The 24,579-nt window shown below is 48.1% G+C and overlaps 12 protein-coding genes across 12 annotated transcripts; 7 read left to right on the forward strand and 5 right to left on the reverse strand.

Annotated features, from left to right (window-relative positions):
* Window positions 1–29: 29 nt before the first annotated feature.
* N7517_003209 (uncharacterized protein) lies at window positions 30–528 on the reverse strand (the record flags this gene model as incomplete). The annotated part of the gene is made up of 2 exons (XM_056720939.1): window positions 30–156; window positions 215–528. 2 exons carry the CDS (start codon window positions 526–528, stop codon window positions 30–32), a joined length of 441 nt encoding a protein of 146 aa, XP_056585074.1.
* Window positions 529–2,783: 2,255 nt separating this feature from the next.
* On the forward strand, window positions 2,784–4,214 carry N7517_003210 (ankyrin repeat domain-containing protein; the record flags this gene model as incomplete). Its single annotated transcript, XM_056720940.1, has 1 exon — window positions 2,784–4,214. One exon carries the CDS (start codon window positions 2,784–2,786, stop codon window positions 4,212–4,214), a length of 1,431 nt encoding a protein of 476 aa, XP_056585075.1.
* Window positions 4,215–4,480: 266 nt separating this feature from the next.
* On the forward strand, window positions 4,481–7,584 carry N7517_003211 (glycoside hydrolase family 35 protein; the record flags this gene model as incomplete). Its single annotated transcript, XM_056720941.1, has 4 exons — window positions 4,481–4,715; window positions 4,768–5,844; window positions 5,902–6,403; window positions 6,456–7,584. 4 exons carry the CDS (start codon window positions 4,481–4,483, stop codon window positions 7,582–7,584), a joined length of 2,943 nt encoding a protein of 980 aa, XP_056585076.1.
* A 1,288-nt stretch (window positions 7,585–8,872) lies between these two features.
* Window positions 8,873–11,826, forward strand: N7517_003212 (uncharacterized protein; the record flags this gene model as incomplete). Its single annotated transcript, XM_056720942.1, has 9 exons — window positions 8,873–9,261; window positions 9,324–9,360; window positions 9,423–9,600; window positions 9,662–9,764; window positions 9,820–10,101; window positions 10,168–10,669; window positions 10,727–10,832; window positions 10,885–11,135; window positions 11,443–11,826. The coding sequence occupies 9 exons, from the start codon at window positions 8,873–8,875 to the stop codon at window positions 11,824–11,826; spliced, it is 2,232 nt and encodes a 743-aa protein (XP_056585077.1).
* A 1,014-nt stretch (window positions 11,827–12,840) lies between these two features.
* On the forward strand, window positions 12,841–14,021 carry N7517_003213 (tyrosine-protein phosphatase; the record flags this gene model as incomplete). The annotated part of the gene is made up of 5 exons (XM_056720943.1): window positions 12,841–12,947; window positions 13,009–13,045; window positions 13,134–13,213; window positions 13,264–13,464; window positions 13,526–14,021. 5 exons carry the CDS (start codon window positions 12,841–12,843, stop codon window positions 14,019–14,021), a joined length of 921 nt encoding a protein of 306 aa, XP_056585078.1.
* Window positions 14,022–14,457: 436 nt separating this feature from the next.
* On the reverse strand, window positions 14,458–15,457 carry N7517_003214 (Frag1/DRAM/Sfk1 family protein; the record flags this gene model as incomplete). The annotated part of the gene is made up of 4 exons (XM_056720944.1): window positions 14,458–14,881; window positions 14,942–15,211; window positions 15,265–15,346; window positions 15,403–15,457. The coding sequence occupies 4 exons, from the start codon at window positions 15,455–15,457 to the stop codon at window positions 14,458–14,460; spliced, it is 831 nt and encodes a 276-aa protein (XP_056585079.1).
* A 1,003-nt stretch (window positions 15,458–16,460) lies between these two features.
* On the reverse strand, window positions 16,461–17,572 carry N7517_003215 (uncharacterized protein; the record flags this gene model as incomplete). Its single annotated transcript, XM_056720945.1, has 2 exons — window positions 16,461–17,195; window positions 17,231–17,572. The coding sequence occupies 2 exons, from the start codon at window positions 17,570–17,572 to the stop codon at window positions 16,461–16,463; spliced, it is 1,077 nt and encodes a 358-aa protein (XP_056585080.1).
* A 112-nt stretch (window positions 17,573–17,684) lies between these two features.
* Window positions 17,685–18,116, reverse strand: N7517_003216 (putative COPII vesicles protein Yip3; the record flags this gene model as incomplete). The annotated part of the gene is made up of 1 exon (XM_056720946.1): window positions 17,685–18,116. One exon carries the CDS (start codon window positions 18,114–18,116, stop codon window positions 17,685–17,687), a length of 432 nt encoding a protein of 143 aa, XP_056585081.1.
* A 574-nt stretch (window positions 18,117–18,690) lies between these two features.
* On the forward strand, window positions 18,691–19,996 carry N7517_003217 (uncharacterized protein; the record flags this gene model as incomplete). Its single annotated transcript, XM_056720947.1, has 3 exons — window positions 18,691–18,757; window positions 18,805–18,870; window positions 18,960–19,996. 3 exons carry the CDS (start codon window positions 18,691–18,693, stop codon window positions 19,994–19,996), a joined length of 1,170 nt encoding a protein of 389 aa, XP_056585082.1.
* Window positions 19,997–20,798: 802 nt separating this feature from the next.
* Window positions 20,799–21,365, reverse strand: N7517_003218 (uncharacterized protein; the record flags this gene model as incomplete). Its single annotated transcript, XM_056720948.1, has 1 exon — window positions 20,799–21,365. The coding sequence occupies one exon, from the start codon at window positions 21,363–21,365 to the stop codon at window positions 20,799–20,801; it is 567 nt and encodes a 188-aa protein (XP_056585083.1).
* Window positions 21,366–22,129: 764 nt separating this feature from the next.
* Window positions 22,130–22,939, forward strand: N7517_003219 (putative DnaJ chaperone (Caj1); the record flags this gene model as incomplete). The annotated part of the gene is made up of 4 exons (XM_056720949.1): window positions 22,130–22,136; window positions 22,192–22,203; window positions 22,257–22,317; window positions 22,366–22,939. 4 exons carry the CDS (start codon window positions 22,130–22,132, stop codon window positions 22,937–22,939), a joined length of 654 nt encoding a protein of 217 aa, XP_056585084.1.
* Window positions 22,940–23,505: 566 nt separating this feature from the next.
* Window positions 23,506–24,557, forward strand: sec53 (phosphomannomutase SEC53; the record flags this gene model as incomplete). Its single annotated transcript, XM_056720950.1, has 5 exons — window positions 23,506–23,607; window positions 23,664–23,726; window positions 23,777–24,093; window positions 24,173–24,247; window positions 24,308–24,557. The coding sequence occupies 5 exons, from the start codon at window positions 23,506–23,508 to the stop codon at window positions 24,555–24,557; spliced, it is 807 nt and encodes a 268-aa protein (XP_056585085.1).
* Window positions 24,558–24,579: the final 22 nt, after the last annotated feature.

A 24,579-nucleotide genomic window follows, 5' to 3' on the forward strand; every position in this document is an offset into this window, starting at 1 on the left:
TTTCAAAAATCCACAGTCTCCATCACAATCTAAAGATCAATGTCACTAGCTGGTCGAGCAATATTGAATCGCCAATGGTGCTGGTTAACTGGATCCTTTTGGTACAGATTGATTTCGAAGAACTTGTTGTGCGCTGTGCACTTGAAGTTCTTGTACCTATATCAAATAAGCGTTCTGCACTGTTCAATATATATCGGATCTTCATTAAACATACGAATTGAGCTTCTGAAAGTTCCCAGCGATCAAGTCTTGCTCGGTAATCTCCACGAATTCAACTCGATCCCCCATTACGTAGGGGTGAGGAATGAAATATCTTTTGGTCTCGACAGCACTAAAATTGACTTGTCGGACAAACTGGATCGCGTAAGGTGGCAGATTACCAGGATCCTGGAAAAACGAGGCCGAAGTAGCAGAAGGGGTTGATTCAGATCTTCTAGCCCAGGCAATAAATGGGTCGAACTTAGCCTCGTGCGTTAGACGGGCCGGTCGATACGGAGATGAGGAAGAGCAACAAAAAATGGAAGACATTGTTAGATGGTGGTTCCTTGGTGATTATATTGGTCTTTGGATGATTGGAACGTCTGCTCTAGGGGAATGACAGTCTTTATATGCCTTTCAAGTCGATGAAATCGACGCGAATACCAGTGTTTTCTTTTGTTCTGGAGGAAATTGTAGCAAAACGCAGAATGACGACCATGTACTAATTTGGAAATTTGTCAATGGATATCGAATTTCACGGGCCGATCATTCAATCATAGTTCTTCATTTTGAGGCCCCCTTCTGATCGGCTGCCCAATTCATATCTCCCACTCGAGATTTTTAGGCCCATGGAATTGCAGTCATATAGTGTTGATGATCCCGGCCAATTAGAACACTACATTTTGAGGCCACCCTCACACGGTCCCTCCGCAGGGGCTGCTGACTGCATGATGGAGTAGTTGCATATTTACTAGACTAAGGGAGGTGCATACTCAAGACTAGTCGATCGATTTCAATGTGCCATTCGAAAGGCATAAAAGGCTGGTGATTCCCTGTGTTTCTATTTTTTTTCTTTCTTTTCTCAGGGGCAGCAGGCCTGTCATCTCGCTCTCTACTTCGCCTGCTGCCACTGCCACTCTTTTCCCTCGCCTTTGACTCTGCTTTTTTTTGTTCTCTCATTCATTCGTTTATTTCTGTGTTGCTCTGATTGAGAGGCTAGACTTCCAATTTATCCTCTCTGTATCGTCCAATCTGTGTTCAGTGTATACTGGGGTTTAAAAAGCTGAAGCTACTTATTTCACCCTTTTCCGCGGCGAGCACACATACCAGAACCCCCACCAACAGCCACCGACCGACAGTCCAATCTTCTTGAACAACAACAACAACATCTTTTGGACCTTGGACTTGTCGAGCCAGTATGGCTACACGTGTCGGACACCACTGGTCCCCGTGCATCTCCCGTTTCCACATCCCAACCCCAGTTACCTGATACTACAACACACGATGAAGAGCAACATCAGCAGCAAGTCACCTTACCAGAAGAATATTCTCAAGATGAGCAAATAGAAGAAGAGCATTGTGTTTCCGACGTGGTTTCTACCTCATCAAATTCTGATCGACATACCTCATCTTCCGCGGCAGCCAACGTCTCTCCGCTACAGTGTGGACACTGCCGAAGAGAATATCAAACCCGGACATTGCTAAAGTATGTTTTTTTTTTCTCGTGCAAACAGTTCATTATGCTCCCAACCCTATTCTAATAATCTAAAAGCAAGCATATAAAAACACATACACGCCCCTTCAAGTGTACCGTGGACGCATGCACCTGGGGATTTGCAACCGGTAAAGACCTCATGCGACACGAACAATCAGTACATAACGCCAGTGGGCATTACATGGTCTACTGCCCTTATCCTAGTTGCGACTATTCTGCGAACGGAACGAAAAGGCGGATGCGAAAAGGTAATCTCCAGCGTCACATTGAAGCCAAGCACCGGCTAGAGATTGGATTTTGATATTTGAGTCAGTTCAGACATTGGGTTTTATGTGTGTACAGGGTTCAAATCAGATCTTTGATGCAGGAAATTCTACTCCGAACATATTCTTCGTGAAATCAATATATAACCATCATTATCTCTTCTAATCTCCTATGATAGAGACGGGAAAATCCGTGTTTGCCTGTAGCCTTGATCTTTGAAACCTTAGAATTAAGGACACAATAACATGATGCGAGTCTACCACAACAAGTGTGGCGGTACTAGAAGGATCATCGTGTAGTTTTACGGTGTAGTAGCCAGATTTAGATCAGAGAATCTATAAAAGTGTCGTCGCCTCTTGCCTGACATTTGAAAGTGAGGTCGGAGTACGGGAGCATACCTGCTTATTAGACTTTAGTCTGACCTTACATGATCCAATACTATTCAAGCTGGGCTAAGTGGGAGAAAAGACTTGCGTAGTTGTAATAAATACGAAATTTCTATCCGAGAGAGCACATAAGACGTGGATGTCTTTTTACTTCACTTTCCTCACTTCTATCGCTTCCTTCATGTCCTCCTCTTCTACTTCATTTTCATCCATTCCGTCAATCCTTTCTTTGACTCGCGTCTCTCAGTCTATCGCTTTGGCCCCAATATTCCTCTCTTCATCTTTCACTTCTATCAGTTGACGCCACTTTCAATATGGCAAAGGTGTCTCTCCTTTCATTGCCAAATGAATTGATATAATCACCATACTATGACGCACCAGGGTACTATTGAAATCACTCAGATTTGTACTGGGCTGTTCAGAATAGACATGGGGAGATAATGGAAACCATTATCGCACATCTTATCCAGATCAAGGTGGAGATTCCAAATCTCAATGTGGGATGTGTTGACCGTCTGCTGTATTCTGCTGCTCGGAGAGGCTATTTTTCCATTGTGAAAACGCTGTTGGATCTAGCCTCTCGCCGCATAAACCCACCTCATTATTACGACACAATTCTATCATACGCGTTGGGAGGGGAAGACTATTCGTCCGATGAGAGAGCTTGCTCTTGCACAAAGCAAGATGTCTCCTCCGGATCCAGCGAGAAGCTACTGACAGATCATTATTCAACTGTGCAGCTACTACTGGATCTCGGCGCCCGCTGCAACTATACCGGGAATATCTACTCTTCAGACATGCCGATACTACTTGCACTGTTCAAGTGTAGCTCAATCTCCAACGGCGTTGTGAAGCTGCTTGTCGAACGCGGCGCGAATGTGAGCAGCAAAGGCGTGCTCCAAGGGTTCATAGAGACCACGAACCAATGTGCGTTCTCCAATGAAGAAACAGCAAAGCTGCTTCTTGATCACGGCGCAGATTCCAGTGCACGGGACTACATCAGTACAACGGTTTTCAACAAAGACAACAAAAAGGCCTTGATCGAACTTCTCTCCGCGTGTGGACTTGGCCCAGGCAAAATCAATGGCTGGGATCGAATGAAAGAGACCCCCGAAGGCAGGGCCGAATTAATGAAGCAGCTGTTAGATCTTGATGTCAATATCAAATGTCGCACTACATTTGGACCAACCCCACCTCAATCGACCATCTCGGATAGATCAAACCCATACGAATGCAATTTGGATGAAGATGATCTCAATGGACCCGATCGATTTGGACGCCCAATATCTGAACCCGAACCTGAGAACCCCGATTATGGAACCTGTGATTCATTCATTCGCAAATCGGTAAAGCTTCTTTTCAGCCACGGAGCCGATGGGAGCATTAGAGATAGCGAAGAACAGAATCTCCTTTACCAAACTGACAACAAGCGTCTCGTGAAGCTTATCCTCGCCCATGGAGCGGAGGTGAATGTGGTGGACTCATACGGTCAAACACCCCTGCTTGCCATGACACACGGAGCATCGAAAGCGATGGTTGGAACAATCAAATTACTATTGAAGCATGGAGCTAATATTGCTGCAAAGAATGCCGACGACAACACACCTCTCCACCTGGCGGTACTGACTTCGGCATGGGAAGTGGTCGAGTTGCTTCTTGATCATGGAGCGGATCGAAATAGCCGCAATCAAGACGGGGAGACACCAATGGATCTTCTGGCCCGTCGCCGGAGTCATCAGGAGCAATTCTCGTTCAACAGAAACAAAAAGGGGGATTTGATGACTTTTAGAGATCAAGCGTACCGAGATCTCTGTTGGCAGTGGTGGCATGCATGTCATTATTCGGATCCTATATATTATTGCTATTATTAGACCAAGCAGTAGGGCAATTTGTTTTGTTCTCTCACTGGCATGTTTCTATCAATATCAAGTGTGAATGTAAAAACAAACCCTTCCCCGGTCAAAAGCCGGCCATTCCCCCGCATCCTGGAAAATTGCCTAATCTGATGTTTCATGCATCTTCTAAACATCCACCAATCCGAACATAGTACGGGGTATCTCTACAGCGAGGACCGAAGCATACACACGTTATAACCGGTCTTATTCCAAGATGGAGAGTATCTGCACAGAACTCAACAATGCGCCTTCTCGCGCTTCTCCCTGTCCTCATTGGACTCATATCCAACCATTTCGTCTCTGCAACAGATAATGGCAAGACTACTGATGTGACATGGGATAATCACAGCCTTTCAGTTAAGGGGGAGAGGGTATATGTCTTTTCAGGTGAATTCCATTACCAGCGACTCCCTGTGCCAGAGCTATGGCTCGATGTGTTTCAGAAGCTGCGCGCAAACGGGTTCAATGCGATTTCCAGTGAGTAACTTGACAATAACCCTTCGTCTCCATTGGTACTAATTTCAATCAGTCTACTTCTTTTGGAGTTTCCACTCTGCTTCCGAAGATACTTTCGACTTCGAGAACGGCGCCCATGATGTCCAGCGCGTTTTCGATTATGCCAAGCAGGCAGGTTTGTATGTGATCGCGCGCGCGGGACCTTACTGCAATGCCGAGACCTCTGCTGGTGGGTTTGCGCTGTGGGCATCCAATGGTCAAATGGGCAGCACGCGCACCAGCGCAAGCTCCTACTACGATCGATGGTATCCGTGGATCCAGAAGATCGGAAAGATCATCGCCGCAAACCAAATCACAAACGGCGGTCCAGTTATTCTCAATCAACATGAGAATGAGTTGCAAGAGTTGACTCATAGTGCCGATAACACTGTTGTCAAGTACATGGAACAAATCAAAGCCGCCTTTGCTGAGGCTGGCATTGTTGTCCCGAGTACGCATAACGAGAAGGGCATGCGCTCTATGAGCTGGTCGACGGACTACCAGGATGTGGGTGGTGCCGTCAACATCTATGGTCTGGACTCTTATCCTGGTGGTCTGTCCTGCACCAACCCAAACACTGGGTTCAATCTCGTTCGCACTTATTACCAGTGGTTCCAGAATTACTCGAGTTCTCAGCCTGAGTACCTGCCAGAGTTTGAGGGCGGTTGGTTCTCGGCCTGGGGAGGGACTTTCTATGACCAATGTTCTACCGAGCTTTCGCCTGAGTTCCCTGACGTTTACTATAAAAATAACATCGGTCAGAGAATCACGTTGCAGAATCTCTATATGGTTATGGGCGCAACTTCTTGGGGACAGAGTGCTGCTCCGGTTGTCTACACTTCATATGACTACTCTGCGCCCATGCGAGAGACCCGTGAGATTCGGGACAAGCTCAAACAGACCAAGTTGATTGGTCTGTTTACTCGTGTCTCGTCCGGTCTCTTACACACGCAAATGGAAGGAAATGGAACGGGGTACACTAGTGATGCTAGTATATATACCTGGGCCCTGCGAAACACAGAAACACATGCTGGTTTCTATGTTCTCGCGCACTCTACTAGCTCATCTCGTGCTGTGACTACCACTTCGCTTAATGTCAACACCTCGGTTGGTATGTACTCCAGTATTTGAGAGGAAGAATTGCGCTAACTTAGTGTCTACACAATAGGGGCCCTCACAATCCCCAATATTGAATTGGCCGGCCGCCAGAGCAAAATCATAGTCACTGACTACCAGATCGGCGATGGCTCGAGCTTGCTCTATTCATCCGCCGAGGTTTTGACCTACGCCACCCTCGATGTAGATGTCATTGTCTTCTATCTGAATATCGGGCAGAAAGGAGAGTTCGTCTTCAAAGACGCACCGACGCATCTGACTTTCAAGTCGTACGGCAATTCGAAAGTGAGCTCCGCCGCATCGGATCACGGCACCAAATACACGTACACTCAAGGGGATGGCACGACAGTGCTGAAATTCTCGCACGGCGTACTGGTTTATCTTCTAGATAAGGAGACGGCGTGGAACTTTTTTGCAGTACCGACTACTTCCAATCCGCTTGTGGCTCCTAGTGAGCAGATCATTGCGCATGGGCCATACCTCGTTCGCACAGCCACAGTCAGCGGGCATACCGTCAGCCTTGTCGGTGATAACGCAAACACGACATCTCTTGAGTGAGCACGATATTATCTCTGAAATCAATTGCTAGCTAATATGTGATTCTAGGGTCTACACGGGCAACTCAAAGGTTACCAAAATCAAGTGGAATGGCAAGGAGATTTCAACCAAGAAGACAGCCTACGGCAGCTTAATCGGATCAGTCCCAGGAGCCGGACATGCCAAGATATCACTGCCAACTCTGAAATCATGGAAAGCGCAAGATACACTTCCAGAAATCAAGCCCGACTACGACGATTCTCGCTGGACTGTTTGCAACAAAACGAAATCAGTCAATTCCGTAGCACCACTAACACTTCCCGTGCTTTACTCTGGCGACTACGGCTATCATGCCGGGACGAAAATCTACCGTGGACGGTTCGACGGTACAACCGCGACGGGCGCAAATCTCACTGTCCAGAACGGCGTTGCCGCTGGCTGGGCTGCCTGGCTAAATGGAGTCTACGTTGGCGGAGACATTGGCGATCCCGCCCTAGCAGCGACCTCAGCCGAGCTACTCTTCAACAGCTCTACGCTCCGCAAGAAAGACAATGTCCTGACCGTTGTCATGGATTACACAGGCCACGACGAGGAAAACGTGAAACCGCACGGTGCCCAAAACCCGCGCGGTATACTGGGCGCCACGCTTCTTGGCGGGGATTTCTCATCCTGGCGCATCCAAGGCAATGCCGGCGGCGAGACCAACATCGACCCTGTCCGGGGACCCATGAACGAAGGAGGTCTGTATGGAGAGCGTCTTGGCTGGCATCTTCCAGGATACAAAGCGTCCAAGAGCGCAACCTCTGACAGTCCTCTGGAAGGTGTATCTGGTGCCGCAGGCCGATTCTACACGACAACGTTCAAGCTGGACCTAGACTCGGACCTGGATGTTCCGATTGGCCTGCAGCTTGCATCTGATTCCCCCGCAGTAGTACAGATCTTCATGAATGGGTACCAGTTCGGTCATTACCTGCCACACATCGGACCGCAGACTCGGTTTCCGTTTCCCCCGGGTGTGATCAATAACCGCGGGAAGAATACGTTGGCGATTAGTATGTGGGCGTTGACAGAGCAGGGAGCGAAACTGAAACAGGTGGATCTGGTTGCATATGGGGCTTATCGCACTGGTTTCAACTTCAATCCCGATTGGTCCTACTTGCAGCCACAGTGGAAGAACAACCGGGGACAATATGTTTAGTGATCAATGTCTTATGATACATGGGAGATGAAACGATCATGTTAATATGAGGTTCCCAAAATACACTATGATTCGAGCTGGTAACGGCTGATTTTGTAGCCTGCATTTTTGGCCAGTTGACAATGTGATATCGGAAGTATAGGCGCTATAACAGGCCCATGAATTTCCTTTTCTGGTTAGTTTGCCTTTTTAAGTTTAGCTTCCCGATACGCCTTAAGGGTCTTCAATGCTCTTTTTAACGGGGCCAAGCGCTCAACACTATATCTATGATGTTGGTGCGCCCCAGAGGATCAGGATCACAATCTTTCACTGAATAATAAATTTAGAGACTAAGAATTAATACTAGGATGATATTGATTAAGCTAGATTCGCATTACATATTTGTACTCTTTGTCTTACTTTATCTAGTTCGAGAGTTGAGAAAACTTATATATTGGCTACGAGATGCTTCAGTATCTTTTGTATTAGCAACTCATACAAAAGATAACTAATTTCTCAATTTGTGATACAGTGAAAGATTGTGATCCTTTAGGGCGCACCAAGACCATAGATATAGTGTTGGGCGCTTGGCACTACGGAGTACTCCGTATAGTAAAAGGACTACAGGAGTTAATTCATATACGGACAAAATAATAAAGCGGAATTTTTACAAATTTTTATCGACTTTTGTCGGACCTTAAGGTTAGGAAGCTATTGTAAGTACCTTCCTATATGAATTACCAACAGGTTCGTTTTGCATGGTAAAGGGGGTTACTTAGGACCAGTATGGAGGTATAGACCGCGTACAGTCAGAGTTCTATCAATCTTCTACGACCGTGCCGGTACGGAGAAGTGAAGGGTCCGGGGAAGTGGAGTTGAAGCACGTTGAAAACATACTCCGTACTAAATTTTGAATTAGGAGTAAACTACGCAGATCCCGATCCTTAGACTGCTAGTTCGGGCGTAGAACTACCTAATTTGGCATCTTTAGGGCTAATGTGATAGTTAGTCATCATAACTAAGGGTCCACGGCTCATCTAAAGTTTTCCAAGGTTTTCCAAGGTTCTATCACTGTTTACCTATTACCTGTTCTGGTTTGTGGTCGCATGCCTTCATAGTACTGCCAAACTGCTGATTAACCACCCATTCGGGTAAGTGGTGTCAGGTCTAAATGCCTTGGGGTATACGGAGTATTATCAATCTCAAAATCGTATATAAAGGATATTCTCAGCATGCCAATTGAATTGTTTATCATCTCTTCTGTTTCATGACCATTCGTCCTTTTGTTTAATCCATTTTGATCTTCAAGATGCGAGTCCTAGAACTTTGCGTTTTGGCCAATCTTGCTACCTCGGTGAGCAGTCTGACTGTTGGCCGGGACTACGTGGTCTGGGCTCGTGCTGACCCGGTTCCTTCTTCCCCTTCTGCCTCGCAAGTTCCTTCGCTTGACACGGATGCTTGGAAGACCATGCAATGCTCCCAGGTCCAGGGCGAACCGGATAGTCAATGGGAGCAGGCAGGTGTAAAAGCTGCCTGGGATACCACCGTTGGTGCCTGGAACCAGGGCCCGAGGGATAGCTTATCCCTGTTCTTTAGCAGCCGTCACCATGGGCCTCAAGGTTTGAGATGCAGCGACATTGGGACTGAGAACCGTTGCTCCCAGCCTGTGGAGTGCGAGCATGCTAGCACCCCAGCCGGGTAAGTCACCTTATATCACCTTATATGTTTCCTGTTATATAGTAATGCTAACACCGAGGTAGGGCTCAAATTTTGAATGCGTTTGTCGGTATCCATCAAGTATGTGACTAGCCAACCTATCGACCATTCCTTCGGTTTAAATGTGCTAATCACTTGTCTAGCTTCACGCATCGACTTTCCAGGCTATCGGGAATGTCCAGGACGATGTGACGAACGATATTGGCACTTTCACTTCTACCTTTGCTCCTAAGCCTAAAGATGAGTTGATCATGTTAAAGAACTTCTTGGATAGTGCCATGCTACTTATTAGCTTTGGCTCATCTTTGATATTCAACGTCGGTATAGTCCTCCTGTTAGCCCTTAAGCTAATAGCTTGTGAGGTCTAATGTTCATCTACTAGTCCTGCAAGATATGAAGAACGTGATCCTTCGCGGTCTTACGGTCGATATGACAGCCGCTTCTATGGGCTCTATCGGTTCCTTTTATAAGACTAACGTGAAAGGGTAATACTCCGTACCTCCCCTCATTGAGAGAAACCCTAGCCTAACGAATTGATAGTGCGATAGAGGGTCTGCAGGTCCAGAACACAATCGATTCTTTCCTAGGTTATACTATGAACGCCTGGAAGGGCATCGAGTCAGATTATCTAAAGACCCTCTTCTCCGCGGATAACACCGACACCGATGCTCTTTATAAGATAATCGACGGTGGTGTTATAGGCGCATCAATGAAGGGCCTCGACCTTAGCAGCACTATTAAAGATGTGAAAAAGACCCTCTATGGTGTATTGATCCCGTTCGCGTGGACTGTTTCTCAAACCGAATCCCGTCCTTTCATCTGGTAAGTTATTTCAACAAGGAACTCTGTTTCTCGGACAAAAAGACTGACTCGCACCGGTGACTAAAGGCGGACCGCCGATCCCTGTGATGAAAGCTCCACTGAAGGTAGAACCATCCGCGAAGAAACCCTTTACTATATCAACGGCGGCACAGAGGCGGCTTCGACCGCGGTCTGCTATGAAAATAGGCTTCATTTCCTGCTGAATAGTCATAGGTGGAACACACAAATGCATGCTTTCAACCCCCTTCAGGGTGGAGACAAAATTACTCTGGACGGAGTCAAATGGGGTGGAATTACTATTCAAGACATTGTCGAAAGTAGCGTGCGTGGATGGGCAAATAACGGCAACAAGAACGGCTACGCGCGCCCGGATATCAATAACATCCTGGATGGCTTCGGCAGTGAGCCTCTTAACATTAGAGAGCCTGGATTCTTCAATTTCCCGGTGTGCGAAAATGCCCGTTCCATCTTTGATGACTTGGCATATTATGAACACTCATCCTCGCCCTGTTCCATGTCTGTGGAATTCAGTGATTCTGAGGGATATAACAAGGATGGTACCAATATTGTGAGTTTCTGAAAGGGCCGTTCTGTCACTCCTATCCGCGATTAACTCAGACGATAGAGAGTTTGGGATAACAATCTTGAGGGGGATAATAAGTTTTCGCATGCATTATCTATCGTGATTGATGGCGTAAAGGTTTCGGCGACCATGTCGGATGGAGTCCGTAGTAAGTTGTCTTATTGTCCTTCATTAGAGAGTAGCTAAGCTAACAGTTCTAGACATTGCGGATCAGGGTACTGCTGAATCCACCGCTACCATCTACGCTATATTCGACAAAAACAACCATCTTGATGAAAAAGTGATTCCTGCTTGCAAGATCGTAGCAAAATGGCCTCGCAGCTGGCCTGAACTGCGATTCGTCGATGACTGTCTCGTGGAGGTTCAACCCCAGAACAGACAAGACATGTACAAGAAGTGTTGCGCGGATCAGCCACCCAATACTGATCTTGTCACAAATCCATGGTTTGGTGTAATGGGTTGAGTCCCAGTTGGAATTCATTTAACATTTGATTCGGTCACTGTTCTATTGATGTATCTACGTGTCAATCGTGCCTATGGCGATCATTGTCAAGACCAGTACCTGGTCGCGTGACTTTGTTTGTTTATATATGACTATAATTGAGATAGTTTCCTTCTCTTCCTCTCTCCATTCTACGGTCTCTCTTTAATAGCCAATATAGTCAGCTGCATTGCTAACTCATCCAATATGAAGAGAGGAGTCAGCTCCTGGATGAGCGATTCGGCTTAACGGAAGAGTGATTCAAGTTTCTCACCAGCGAGGCCGACATCATCTTCCACGCCGCCGCAAACCGCTCTGGGACAACTACCAGGTCATGAAACGGGCCAACGTACTGCCTATCAGCCTGGCTACACCCCGCAAAATCCCCATCCACTTCATGTCCTCTGCTGTTCATCTCTTGAACAAGACAAATGAGGAATATTATCCCGAGAGCCAAGCAACACATCCCCCACCAGTGGACGGCAAAGACGGTTACCTAGCCTCGAAGTGGGCGACAGAGAAGATCTTCGAAAATGCATCGAGTCACTTTGGGCTGCCTATATATATTCACCGTCCAGGGCCAGTACGAGAACAACAAGCGCAGCAGTGCTGTCTCCCGAAGGAGAGCATATTTACCGAGTTCATGCGTGTTTCTCAGTAACTTCGACTCCATATCCCCAAGGGCAGCATTCAGGGAGATATTGACTTTCTTGATCTAGCAGGGCTATCCGATATGCTGAGAGACTGTACCAGGAGCACCGGGCCAGCGCCCGAGGTGGATGATTCCGCTTTGGTGCGATATCTCAACCATCACGATATGAAATTGCAGTTGGACGAGTGGTAGGCGTATGGCGAGGAACACAAAATGAGATGATGGAGACACATAATGGGACAGAGTGGATTGCTAGGGCGAAGGAAATCGGGTTCTTTTACATGTCGGCGCAAAAGTTCAAATTGACGGGAGGGAGCAGGTTACTGATTATACAGAGGTGATCTATGTTATGTCCACTAGTATCTGTGTAAATTGATTCCATCAGTTATTTTCATCTTCTTTTGATTCGGAAATTCTAGATGTTCTCTCCCCTTATTATAGAAGGAGAAGAACTAACAAAATCTAGATAGTAAAAAGAAAGTATAAAAGCAAACTCCATATATATGTCAAGAATCTAAAGCAAAGATTAGAAAATGTACTATATTCTTTCCCACATATGTGGGCATCTTGATTCTGCCGGGCCTAGATCTAGCCTTTTGTTAGCTCGGGTACCTGTTTCATCATCGCTTTATATCCCTGTTTCCTTGTTTTGTTACATCAGAGCTGTCAGTCCAAAGTACTTTGTAGACACTAAGGCATACCCCCGTCAAGTTATGCTTCTAGAAATTTATAAAGATCTTTATACTCAAAAGACACTTCTAGGGCTGTCCTGCTATATATAGTCAATCCTTTCAACCTTTGTAGACACTAAATACCAAAGTCATCCCTACCAATAATAATTAAATAAATTGTAACACCCCAAAATGCAAGTTCATTGTCCAGGCGACTATCGGCCATGTCTGCCCAACCTCCGTGGTCCACCGCCATTTGTACTTCTCCACACGTTTAAACACGTTTAAACACGTTCCTCCTTCTCACTTCTAAACATATTCTCTGTTTTGTTTATATTCCTTATAATACCTAATGTCGCGCCATAACAGCGTGGATCTAGACTCGCCTGATCGGCCTTTCGACAACATCATCAATTTTCGCGATGTCGGCCGGTCGGTTAATCAATTTTGTCGCAAAGAGTGAGTTTAAGACGCGTCCCCGGTCTGATATATTCAATTCTAACAAAACTCATTCATATAGAATATTGAAAGAAGGAGTGTTCTTTCGCAGTGCGAGGGTAAATCTAACCCCGCTCAAAATATGACTCTGATTGATGCGTTGTCAGAGTAAGAAAAAGGCAAAAAAACTAATTTGGAAATTTCTAGCTCGATGATGCTTCAGAACGAGATAAACGCCGTTTAGAAGAAGAACTACATATCCATACTGTCATCGATCTCCGTTCCCAGTATGTCAAATATCACCAAACCCCAAGAAACCAACTAATAACAAAAACAGAACAGAACACCAAATGGGCACGCGGAAACGTCGAGCCCAGAACGCCAAATCAGATCTATCAGAAAAGTCACCAGACTCAATCCCAACAAACCCAGACGAACACCTCCTCCAAATCCCCGGCTCGGAAAGAGCTCTAATAAGCCTAACAGGCAAAGGCTTCGAACGCGCCTTATTATCGAAACTGGACTGGCTTACATATCTGTATGTCCCCGCCCATTCATACAATTCACGACAATACCACAAATAACTAATACAAAAATAGCAAAATCATCGGCCTCGTAACAACAGGCTACCGCAGCGACGCCGTGCGGCTGGTATGCAGAACCGCAATGCAACCCCGCGGTCTAACAGGTCTAGCCCAAGACACGTTGGATTCAAGCATGAATGAGATACGCTCCGTGTTCGAGATCCTCGCTTGCGAGGAGTCATATCCCACATTAGTGCATTGCACGCAAGGCAAAGACCGGACAGGTCTGGTCGTGTTACTTATATTACTTCTCGTCGGGGGCATTCCGGTTGACGCGATTGTTGATGATTACAGTCGGTCTGAGCTGGAACTTGTTTCTGAGTTTGAGGAGAGGATGGAGGAGATTAGGGCTATTGGACTCGGGGAGGATTATACGCGTTGTCCGCCTGGTTTTGTGGCTGAGACGACGAAATACCTGGAGAGTAGGTATGGGGGTGTGAGGGGGTATTTGGAACGGGTTGGGGTTGGATTTGAGATGCAGGAGAGGATTAGGGGGAAGTTTTTGGTTTAGGGGTTTCTCTTTTTGGGATTGGATTTGGAATTGGGATTGGATATATGGGTGGCTTGATTGTATTTGATATGGGATATGTAGATACGATAATGACCTTGGCATACTTGGGATGGGTCTAGCGTTTTCTTATTATATGCATGTGGATTTGGCATCGAGATAATAAATGGTGGAGGATTGGATGATTTCATTTCGTATTTTGAACTAAAGGAAGCATATAGATTGAGAAATGGAGAGTTATTGAATTGCTATATAAAGGGACTGAATATTCAAAGGCCAACGTATTGGCTCTAATGATGTATGCCCATCTTTCCCAAAAACACCATATGTAAGAGCATCCATGACAGGTATCAAAGTATCAAAAAAACATTAACAAAAGCAGAGTATCGGATGACATCGTGCACATCATATAAGTAAATACAAGAATAGAAAAAGAGGATTAAACCCGTTGGCCACGGTAATAGCCGGTGCTCGGGCCCATCGAGTCATGGGTCAGCGGCTCTTCAATGGAAACACCTTCTTCATGAGTTCCACGGAATCCATTCTCGCTCATCAGGTACTTCTCACCCTGGGGCACGTGGTTTCGGGTGCGCACGGAAGGCAATAGATCAACGACGAAGGAGAGAACGTAGCCCGTGAAGACAAAAGCAATACACCACTCGAGAACCGCGCCGGGATTTTGCTTGGACGACTTATTGCTACCGATACAAACACCGAAGCCGATGGCGAGTGCAAGCTCGATGATGACGAAGACAAGCTTGATGAAGAAACTGATGAGCAAGATACGATGCTCGCGACGATAGAAGATTCCGATACGGAGGTACTCGATGCAAACCAAGATCGCACTAATCACGTATCCAGCACTGCAGAGAAATTGATTGGTCAGTTGTTATTCGCGCATAGGGTGGGCAGACATGGCTCACATGAACAGACCGATGAACCCATCGTGCATTTTCGGGTGACGGAGCGTATCAAAGACGGAGAGTAGAATCAGACCGGCTGCACCGGCAATCGCAAAAAAGATTGAAAGAATAGCGCATGTCTTGTCCAACCGACCCTTGTTCTTGGCTAACTGGTTGGAGTGTCGAAGCCACCGCTCGGAGAGGAATGCTAAATCGAGGAAGACGACGGTGACCACGCTGCCTGCGACGAACAGCGGCTTCAAGCCTTGCGCTCCGACATCTGAGATGTACCTATAACAGTCCTGTTAGCGCATGGATGGGCGAATGGTGGAGAGAAAACATACGCAATAGTCTGCCCGTCATCCATACTGGGGTAGTGCGGTCTCCCGTCTTGAACCCAGATGACCAGCATGGCAATCAGCATTGCTAAGAGCATGTTAGCTGCAGCCCAGAACGAGATATCCGGTGCAGGGATTCCTTACCAACCCACATGCAGGCTGACACCAGCGGAAACATCCAAAATGATATAATCCACATGGTTGCGACTTTGTTTGTGTTTTGAGACCGATTTCAATGCAAAGGAGCTATGAGAGATTGTCGTATGCCCGCTAAAAAAAAAAAAAAATCGAATTCAAGGAGAGTGGATAAAGAGAGTGGATTGAAAAGACAGTGCGAAACGAGTCTATAAGGTCCTGTCAGTCGCAGTTTCTCCACGCGATGTCCATGTAGGATGGAAAGATGGAAGGAGTGGATTCCAGGGATTTTCCCCAGTGTAACTTACTTATATCCCTGTATTTATGTACAATGTTTCACACAGCATTCCAGATTCAAATCTAAAGGGGGCGATAGTGGCGCTTAGATGACAAAGGGATAGTATCGAAAGGTTTGGAACCGGGACAATGATGATGCGCAAGGGGATATATTCTCAAATGTATACCCAGTGGGTGCCTAGCTAGAAAGGAGAAGCAGAAGAAAAAAAGGAAACAAATTGAGACAGGTACAGACTTCATTAAATGTTTTCCCCTATGGCCCTGGAGACAAAGACGTCATCTCCGGGGCTCTGCCAAGGCAGAAAAATTGTGCGTCCCCACTGCCTAGTCCAATTGATCAGCCTTAATATTTACTCTAATAGTATCTGCTTACTATAGTTACCCTTGTAGCCACGGTACTATTAATGAGGCGTAGTTATATTATTAGGAAAATATGAAAATATGAAGGAATATGGGAGATCTGCGGGTGGCTGAATACTTGGCATACTAAAAACCTTGGGACATAAACCCTTTGACGTTGCATCGTATACTCCGTATAGACAAATCAATCTCAGGTCCACTTATGTAGAATATTAAGCTATTCCAAAACAAAGATCAAAGTGGAAATAATATGTGGATGCTTGTAGCCCAAGACCGATCTACCTAAAACTCCATCGCGTGACTATCGCGTGACGCAAAGACCATCAAAAAAAATCACTGAGCACAAAACACCCCAGACCGAAAGTAAATTTTAGAGGGATATTAGAGCAACCCCGAGAGACACTTCAGCTTCATCGGCTGGTCCGTTTACGGGTGGTTCCAGCAACCGGCCGCCTCTGCGCAACTGGGGCCTTGCGCTCCGCCACCTTGGCCACCTTGACGATCTGCACTTCATCCTCGCTCTCTGATTCATCTTCAGTAGATTGCTCCGGCCCTGACTTGACTGGATCTAGTGGTATGTCTCCCCGGGCCGTTGTGCCTGGCGGTGAGCGTTTGGCCGGAGATTGATAAACTGGGTAGGGAGGCCCTGAAGGGTAACTCATTCGATTCTGCTGGCCAGCCCGGAGATCGGTGGGAACCTGCGGTAGGTATGGCGCAGGTTCCCCGTATGGGTTCATTTGCATGGTATTGTAGTAGGACGGGGCCCACTGAGGATCGTCTGGCAGTGGCCGTGGGAACACAGGCGGTTGTTGCATCGACTGTGGTCGGGCAGTGGGGGCAAAGCGCTCGGGGGTATATGGGTAGGTAGGTCGAAGAGGTGAGTTGGACTGCTGGGGACGAAGAGATTGTGTGGTTGGAGTCCGGGGGCGAGCAGAAGATGAGCTGGACGGCCGCGAGCCGGCCGTCCCACGAGCCCAGGTGCTGTGTGCATCAGGCGCAAAGGTCGAATACGCCCCGGGCTCTGGCGCGACAACGCTCCGTCGGGACGATGGGCGCGACGTCGCTTTGATAGAATGGATGGATGAGCGCCGGCTTCCACTTGACCCATCCGTCTGCTGGCGCTTGCGCTCCAAGGCATCCAGTTCCTGTTTTGACAGCCGGACGTTTTTTTCCCCAGAACTTGGGCGCGGCGAATTCGTTCGAGCGCCGTGTCCACCAGTTGATCCTCCTTGTCTCGCATGGCCAATTGAATCGCATAGGCCACCGTGCTATCCTCATGATCGTATAGATCGAATTCTCCCCCATCAAGAAATTCAGCTTCATCCGTCAAGTCTTCATAATCCACAGGTCGCCTCCGCGGCCCTCGCCCTCCATACTCCTGCTTGTATCGACCGCTCCGCACTAACTCCCGCCCATATGCATCCTCCTCGCTATCCACCTCCTCCAGCCGTGTCTCCTCCCACGCACGTCCCCTAGTATTTCTCCCCGTTCGTGCCCCTGGTGGTCTTCCCCAAGGGGGCATGTCAAAAGGAGCTCGCGGCCGACCACCTAGACCGCCTCCTCGGAAAAAGCATTCTCGATCGGTTTATCCAAAAAAGCAGCGTGGCCGAAAACGGTCACACCGGTTGCGCCAATCAACCACAGGGCAGTGCCGAGGGGGAGGCAAAGATGCCGATGGGGACACCGATGATGAGTAGTCCGGTGTAGAGCTGCGAAGTGGTGAAGCGAGAGAAGCCGAGATCCAGATCCCGGCCTTGTAGCAAGCTGATTCCCCAGAGACCACAGCCCACAAAGATCATGTCGAACAGCAGGATCTTGTTGGTCAGCAAGCTGTAGATGCTAAGCATCACAAACACGACGGCATAGTTGCTGGAGAAGTAGGACAGGTTGTAATTGACTCGGCTCTGGGCTTCAGCGAAGTTGGCAGGCTTGGATATGCGCTTGATGTCGAGGAACTCGGAAATCGGGCGCAGGTTGGCGAAGCGTGTACTCAACGAGGTGCTGCGGAGGTTGTTGAAGCGATCGCCAAAACGCGAAGTGATCGCATCAATTGGAATAGAGACCATTTTGAATAGAGAGGTTGGAAGAGAAAAATAGGTTGAAGAGGTTGAAAATGGGACAGGTAATAGTAGAGTGGAGAGGAAAGAGAGCCGGAAACAAGAGGCAGTCACTTTTGGGCCTTTTCCCCTTTCGATTTTAGTCACAGAGCACGGGCGTTTCACCAAGACTTATCAAGTAATAAGATGAAATAGCAACACCTGGGTAGTTAGGTAGAAACAAATGCCAATACTAATAATAGTAACGGGTACCTGTCCCAGTTCCTAGCTCCCCTAGGTAACTCCCATAGGAAGTTCTGCAAAGAAAAGAAGAGTAAAACTATTAGAATCTAGATCTCTCACTATATATACCATCTACTCCGTACAGATGCAATAATTCATGCAGAGCCCAACTGCCCCTCTAAAGTAAAAAAAAACAGGTAAAATCAGTAAAAAACCACCAATTCAATTGGGGCCACGTTTGGCTCTTCGTAGTGGATAAACGCCCGACCGCTTTTTTCCTACATGTCCTCCACTAACACACAGCCTAGTTCAACTCTATACTTCTCTCGTTGGCTTCTGCGGCATTGACCGCTCTATCATCATGAAGCTGTTTGCCTTTCTATCGGTCTTCGTCTTCTGCGGCCTTGTCGCTGCCTGGTCCAAAGAAGGTGGGTATTGTTTACCCGGACCTGAACCCCATACTGACCTCGAACAGACTATGAGATCTTTGGGCTACAAAACGATGTGGCCACAAACGAGGGTGCCAATGTGACTTTCTACGGTACGTAATATCTCCCTAGCAATGTCAATGGCTTTCCTTTCTTTTTTCATCTTAAGGGATACGTATCTGACTTCTATACCCGACTGCAGACCTCCTCGAGATCCGTCCCAATGCCAATCAGGAACAAATCACCAAGGCCTACCGCAAGAAGTCGAGAACCATTCACCCGGACAAGGTCAAGCGCGCCTTCATCGCCAACTACGCCAAGGACAAGAGCAAGGCCAAGTCCAACCAGGGGGTCAATGTCAACAAGGGTCCTACTAAGCGCGAGATTGACGCCGCAGTCAAGAACGCCGATGCCCGCTCTGCCCGTCTGAACCTCGTCGCCAACGTCCTGCGCGGCCCCAACCGCGAGCGTTACGACCACTTCCTCAAGAATGGCTTCCCCCTGTGGAAGGGTACTGGATACTACTACTCTCGCTTCCGTCCTGGTCTGGGCTCCGTGCTGGCGGGCCTGTTCCTCGTTTTCGGTGGTGGTGCTCACTATGCTGCGTTGGTCCTTAGCTGGAAGCGCCAGCGCGAGTTTGTCGATCGCTACATTCGTCAGGCCCGCAGAGCTGCCTGGGGTGATGAAATGGCTGTTCGTGGCGTCCCTGGAATCGACTCAGTCGAAGCTGCGCCTCCCGCTCCTGCCCCTGAATCCGGCGACGCCGGTGCCGTGGCTGTCAACCGTCGCCAGAAGCGCATGATGGATAAGGAGAACAAGAAGGATAAGAAGGGAGGAGGTGCCCGTGTGAGCGCCCGTCCTTCCTCCGGTACCTCTACCCCCACCGAGCAGGTTGCTAGCACTGGCGAGCGGAAGCGCGTCGTTGCTGAGAATGGAAAGACCCTGATTGTCGATTCCATTGGCAATGTATTTTTGGAGGAGCAGAACGAGGCTGGCGAGCGCCAAGAGTTCCTGCTCGACATTGATCAGATTGCACGTCCTACCATCCGTGAGACGATGGTGTGCAAACTTCCCATCTGGTGCTTCAACAAGACTGTTGGCCGGGTGTTGGGAACTGGAACCACCGAGGAGGAAGTGGATTCTGATGAATCTGAGGAGCCCTTGGTTGAGGAGGCCGAGACCACTGCCACCTCAAACTCCCGCTCTCGGAAGCGTAACAAGCGCTCCCAGCGGTCATAGACTTGAACAGTTATATTACTGTACCTCGGGCGTTAGTCGTTGCTTTCTCTCCCTGTGGGATGATCACAAAAGTTCCCCCAGGTTGCTTTACTATAGAATTCCTGCTCGGATGTTGGCAATGCCCAACTAGAAACCAAAATGTACACATAATTTGTTTTTCTCAAATCCAAACATTCAGGGCAATACATTTATGATGCAGGTCAGTTACTGGCCATACACCGTGCACGGCCTATAGTCACAGGGCCATTGTCGATCCTGTCTGTGTACTCCTTGCAGATCCATCTCATAGTGGTACTACAGAGTATCCCCGCAAACATCGGTCTGCCACAGTGATATCTGTACTCTATACCTAGGTTTGGTGGGTTTATAGGCGGGTCTGCTGTACAAGAGGGACAGTGCACTTCCAGCTGCAGACACAACTAGTGCGGTGTACAGCAGTCCGACATCGTCATATCCACCTGCTTGGGCACCAACACTTGACTAGTTTAGTATAAATAGAAGACTCCAGTATATCTCTGGACTTGTTTCGAATTTTCAGATGTTTCATTCGATACAAAATAGCAGCTTTTCCTAAGAAATCAATTCTATCGAATTCAAACGGGCCTCCCAGTTCATGACAACATCGAAAAGTGCAAAGCGCAACGAGAAAAACAGCGATGGTAGTATAAAAGCGAAAAAGAAGCAAAGGACAGTAGGTGTATCATCGTGATCGTCATGTGTCGAATTTCAGCAAAGCATTGCAAGTCGTGGAAAAGAACCCCAGGCTCGAACAGCACAGCATGTCTAGGGGTATCGATGTCGTCTACGCAAACATCTTGGCAATGTTCATGAGACTGCTAATGTTCTCCGACATACCCCTACCACCACCGCCGCCCATCATACCAGCCACACCACCCATTCCACCACTGGGCTTCGATGCGCCGCCAAGGGCACTGGTAATAGCATGCGGCAAGCGAATGCCAATCATAGCCAGCAGCTTGGGAAGAACGCCGCTAGTCAGAAGAGGCACGATAACCATCATAAAGACCTTCATAGGATTGCGACGGGCCCAGCGATAGATATCGCGGAACAGACGCTTGATGTCGCGGAGCATGCGCTGCACGAATCCCTCGCGGGGACGGGCCCTTCGCGACGATGACGAGAATGACGAGAAAACAGATGGGCTTGATCGGCCTCCTGTTCGGCTTCCGCCTAGTCCGGCCAATCCACCGAAGAAGGACGGCGGTGAGTGTCGCGACTGATGCGTGGACGAGTGCCCTGATTTGCTGCGTCTGCTGTGTGTGCTGTGGCCGCTAGGCGTGGGTGATGACCGTCGCCGCACGTACCCTGTCGAGGAAACTCCACTGGATTTACCGTCGAACCAACCCATTGTGGTAGTGTGGTGGTGCTGATGCTGGAGCTGCTTACGGGTGCGACTTGGGGTACTTGGGGGCCAGAGGTGTTTGGTCTGAGGGCAGGTGGGTGCTAGTAGAGGGATTGTGGTGGGTAGGTACACAGAGAAAGGTGGGTTTGAGATGTTGCGTAACAATGCCCCTGATGATCTCTTTGAAACTTTTTTTTGAGCTTCTGTGTGGCAATTGAAAGAATGAGAAGAGACAGATGCAAGTCAGCCACTAGCTGCTGCGGAGATGCGCAATTTGAGGTCTAGGCCGATGTGTGCACCCGCTTTGCGGATTTTCTATGCAGGAAATTTCTTTGACAGCTGGCACAATTGAGATTCTAAGAGGGGTTTGTAAATAACGCTGGGATGGTAATTTCAGACGAATCAAACGGGATCTTCAGATATTGATCAGTCACCCCCTGGCGAAATAAAAGTGGCTGGGTTGTGTGGCCGGCTAAACTTAGACTTTGACTGCATTTTGTAGACGAAGGACCCATAGTCAATCCACTCTCGAGTAGTTCAAAATTATCCTTGAATATGGACTGTTGACCCTGTATAGATGTGGTCGTCTAAAATCAAATATCATTAAATATTTGAACCATGGAACTTGATCAGGATTCATGCCTCAGGCCACAACTACGTCACTGCATGTGATGGCTTTCCATGGAAGACTCTCTCCAGTTTCTTCGAGTCTATCATTAGTTTATCATAATACATTTTTTTCTCGTTGAAATTCAGAACCAAGTGTGATAATGTCAAGTATGTTGCTTTTATTCCCGCTCTCTTGCCTAAGTATATACTAACTCTTGACCAGGCCCCGATTACTGTAAGACCTCACCCAAAGGCCTAACTGAGATCGTTCCAACTAACACATACCAGACAAGATTCTAGGCATCGCCCAAGATGCCACCCAACAACAGATCCGCAGTGCATATAAGAGGTAAGTGTACCACAACTAGCCTCGAAATGACCCTCTAACCAAGCCTAGGGAATCACTGAAATCCCATCCCGATCGAGTCCCCGTCGACTCCCCAGAGCGACCCGCACGCACACGAAAGTTCCAGGAAATAAACGACGCCTACTATACCCTCTCAGACCCCTCGCGCCGCCGAGAGTATGATGCTACCCGCGCATACCAAGCAGCCGAGGAGGAAGCCGAAGCAAAAGTCCCACCAACCGGCGGTGGTTTCCCCTGGTCCAGCTTTGGATTCGGCGGGAACCGCGAAGAGCGTGACAGCGACCAATTCGGCTCCGTCTTTGAAGAGATGCTGCGCGAGGAGGGTCTCGCCGAGGAGACTGAGGGAGAAGGCGGCAGGCGCACTCGCCCAACCGGGAGGTTCTGGTCACTCGTTGGCGGTGTCAGCGGTGGTGCTATGGGGTTCATTGTTGGCAATTTACCTGGTGCGTTGGCTGGCGCTGTTGCCGGTAATCGTATCGGCGCAATCCGTGATGCTAAGGGCAAAAGTGTCTATGAGGTTTTCTTGGACCTTCCAACGCCAGATCGGACGAGGCTCCTGAGTGAGCTTGCCGCTAAGGTCTTCCAGACTACTATGGGACGCTGAGTATGTCTACTTATGGTTTGCTGAGCGGTTTGGGCGTTGGGGATTTGGGAGCTGGCTCTACAGGCCTTAGGAAATTGGGTTGAGCTGGTGATTCCAACTGTGCATGTCTACGTGGCTATAGACCACTTAGTACATGATGGAATACACATCAGTATATAGCAAGTAGTTAAGATAATTCTCGAGTGCACATGTTTGACTCGTTCTGATGATGGACCCCTCCGTTTCTTATCGATAACAGCCAGGCACTTGGCAGAGTCTAGACTACCTAGCTCTTTATGTCGCCACAAAACATGGCATAGTCTAGGACAGTATGCAACGTATACAATGTAGATCAATACCCAGGTAATCCAAGCAAGTCATTAAATCTAGTCCTTTTTCTAAACAGGTGAGACAGACCAGGTGGCCTTCTCTCCGCTTCTGGGCCCAATCGCCTCACGCTAAGCTCCCGCTTTCGCTCTCACCGCTTGCGGTCAAAATATAGGCCCCTCTCTCTATATTTACCCCCGAGTTGCGCAATTTTTATCTTTGACAAACTCCTTAAGATTCAATTGAACAAATCCTTTAAAATGACTGAAGCTGCCAGCATTTACCCCTCATTGGAGAACCGTCCCATCAAGGACACGGTTGTTCTGTTCGATGTTGACGAGACTCTCACCCCCGCGAGACGGGTAGGTCGCAATGAAACTCAACGCTGTTCAATTATACTAATATATTCCTATTACAGCATGCCTCGCACGAGATGCTTGAGTTGCTCTCTCGATTGCGCCACAAGTGCGCTATTGGATTCGTTTGTCTCCTCCAAATCAATACACCCACCCCGTTCCTAACATGATTCAGGTTGGCGGTTCGAACCTTGTGAAGCAGCAAGAGCAGCTTGGATCACCCACCATCGATGTTACCACCATGTTCGATTTCTGCTTCTCCGAAAATGGCCTCACCGCATTCCGCCTCGGCAAGCCACTTGCCAGCAACAACTTCATTCAGTGGCTCGGAGAGGACAAGTACCAAGATCTGGTGGATTTCGTTCTCAAGTTCATTGCCAACACCAAGCTGCCCCGCAAGCGCGGTACCTTCATTGAGTTCCGCAATGGAATGGTCAACATCAGCCCCGTTGGACGTAATGCTAGCATTGAGGAGCGTGATGAGTTCCAAGCGTACGTACTGGTCTTGCGCTCACTATGTCGAGGTGATCATGGATACAAAAATGGGCTGGCTAACTGACCTGCACTATAGTTATGACAAGATCCACAACATCAGAAAGACCCTAGTGGACCTCTTAAAGAAGGAGTTCCCCGACTATGGTCTCACGTAAGTCTTTGTCTGGCGAAGTTTGCTTTTGATACGGTGTTAACCAATCTCCCAACACAGCTACTCCATCGGCGGTCAGATTTCTTTCGATGTCTTCCCCACCGGTTGGGACAAGACCTACTGCCTGCAGCACATCGAAGCTGAAAAGGGCATCACGGGTATCGACTACAAGACCATCCACTTCTTCGGCGACAAGACTTTCGTCGGAGGAAACGATCATGAGATCTACGAAGACCCCCGCACCATTGGACACTCCGTTGACGGCCCTCAAGACACCATCAACCAGCTGAAGAAGCTGTTCGACCTATAGATATGAGGTTGGATGTCGAGTG

This window comes from Penicillium concentricum (genome assembly GCF_028827145.1).
Source record: "Penicillium concentricum strain IBT 3081 chromosome Unknown utg000001l_segment0_segment0, whole genome shotgun sequence".
Lineage (NCBI taxonomy): Eukaryota > Fungi > Ascomycota > Eurotiomycetes > Eurotiales > Aspergillaceae > Penicillium > Penicillium concentricum.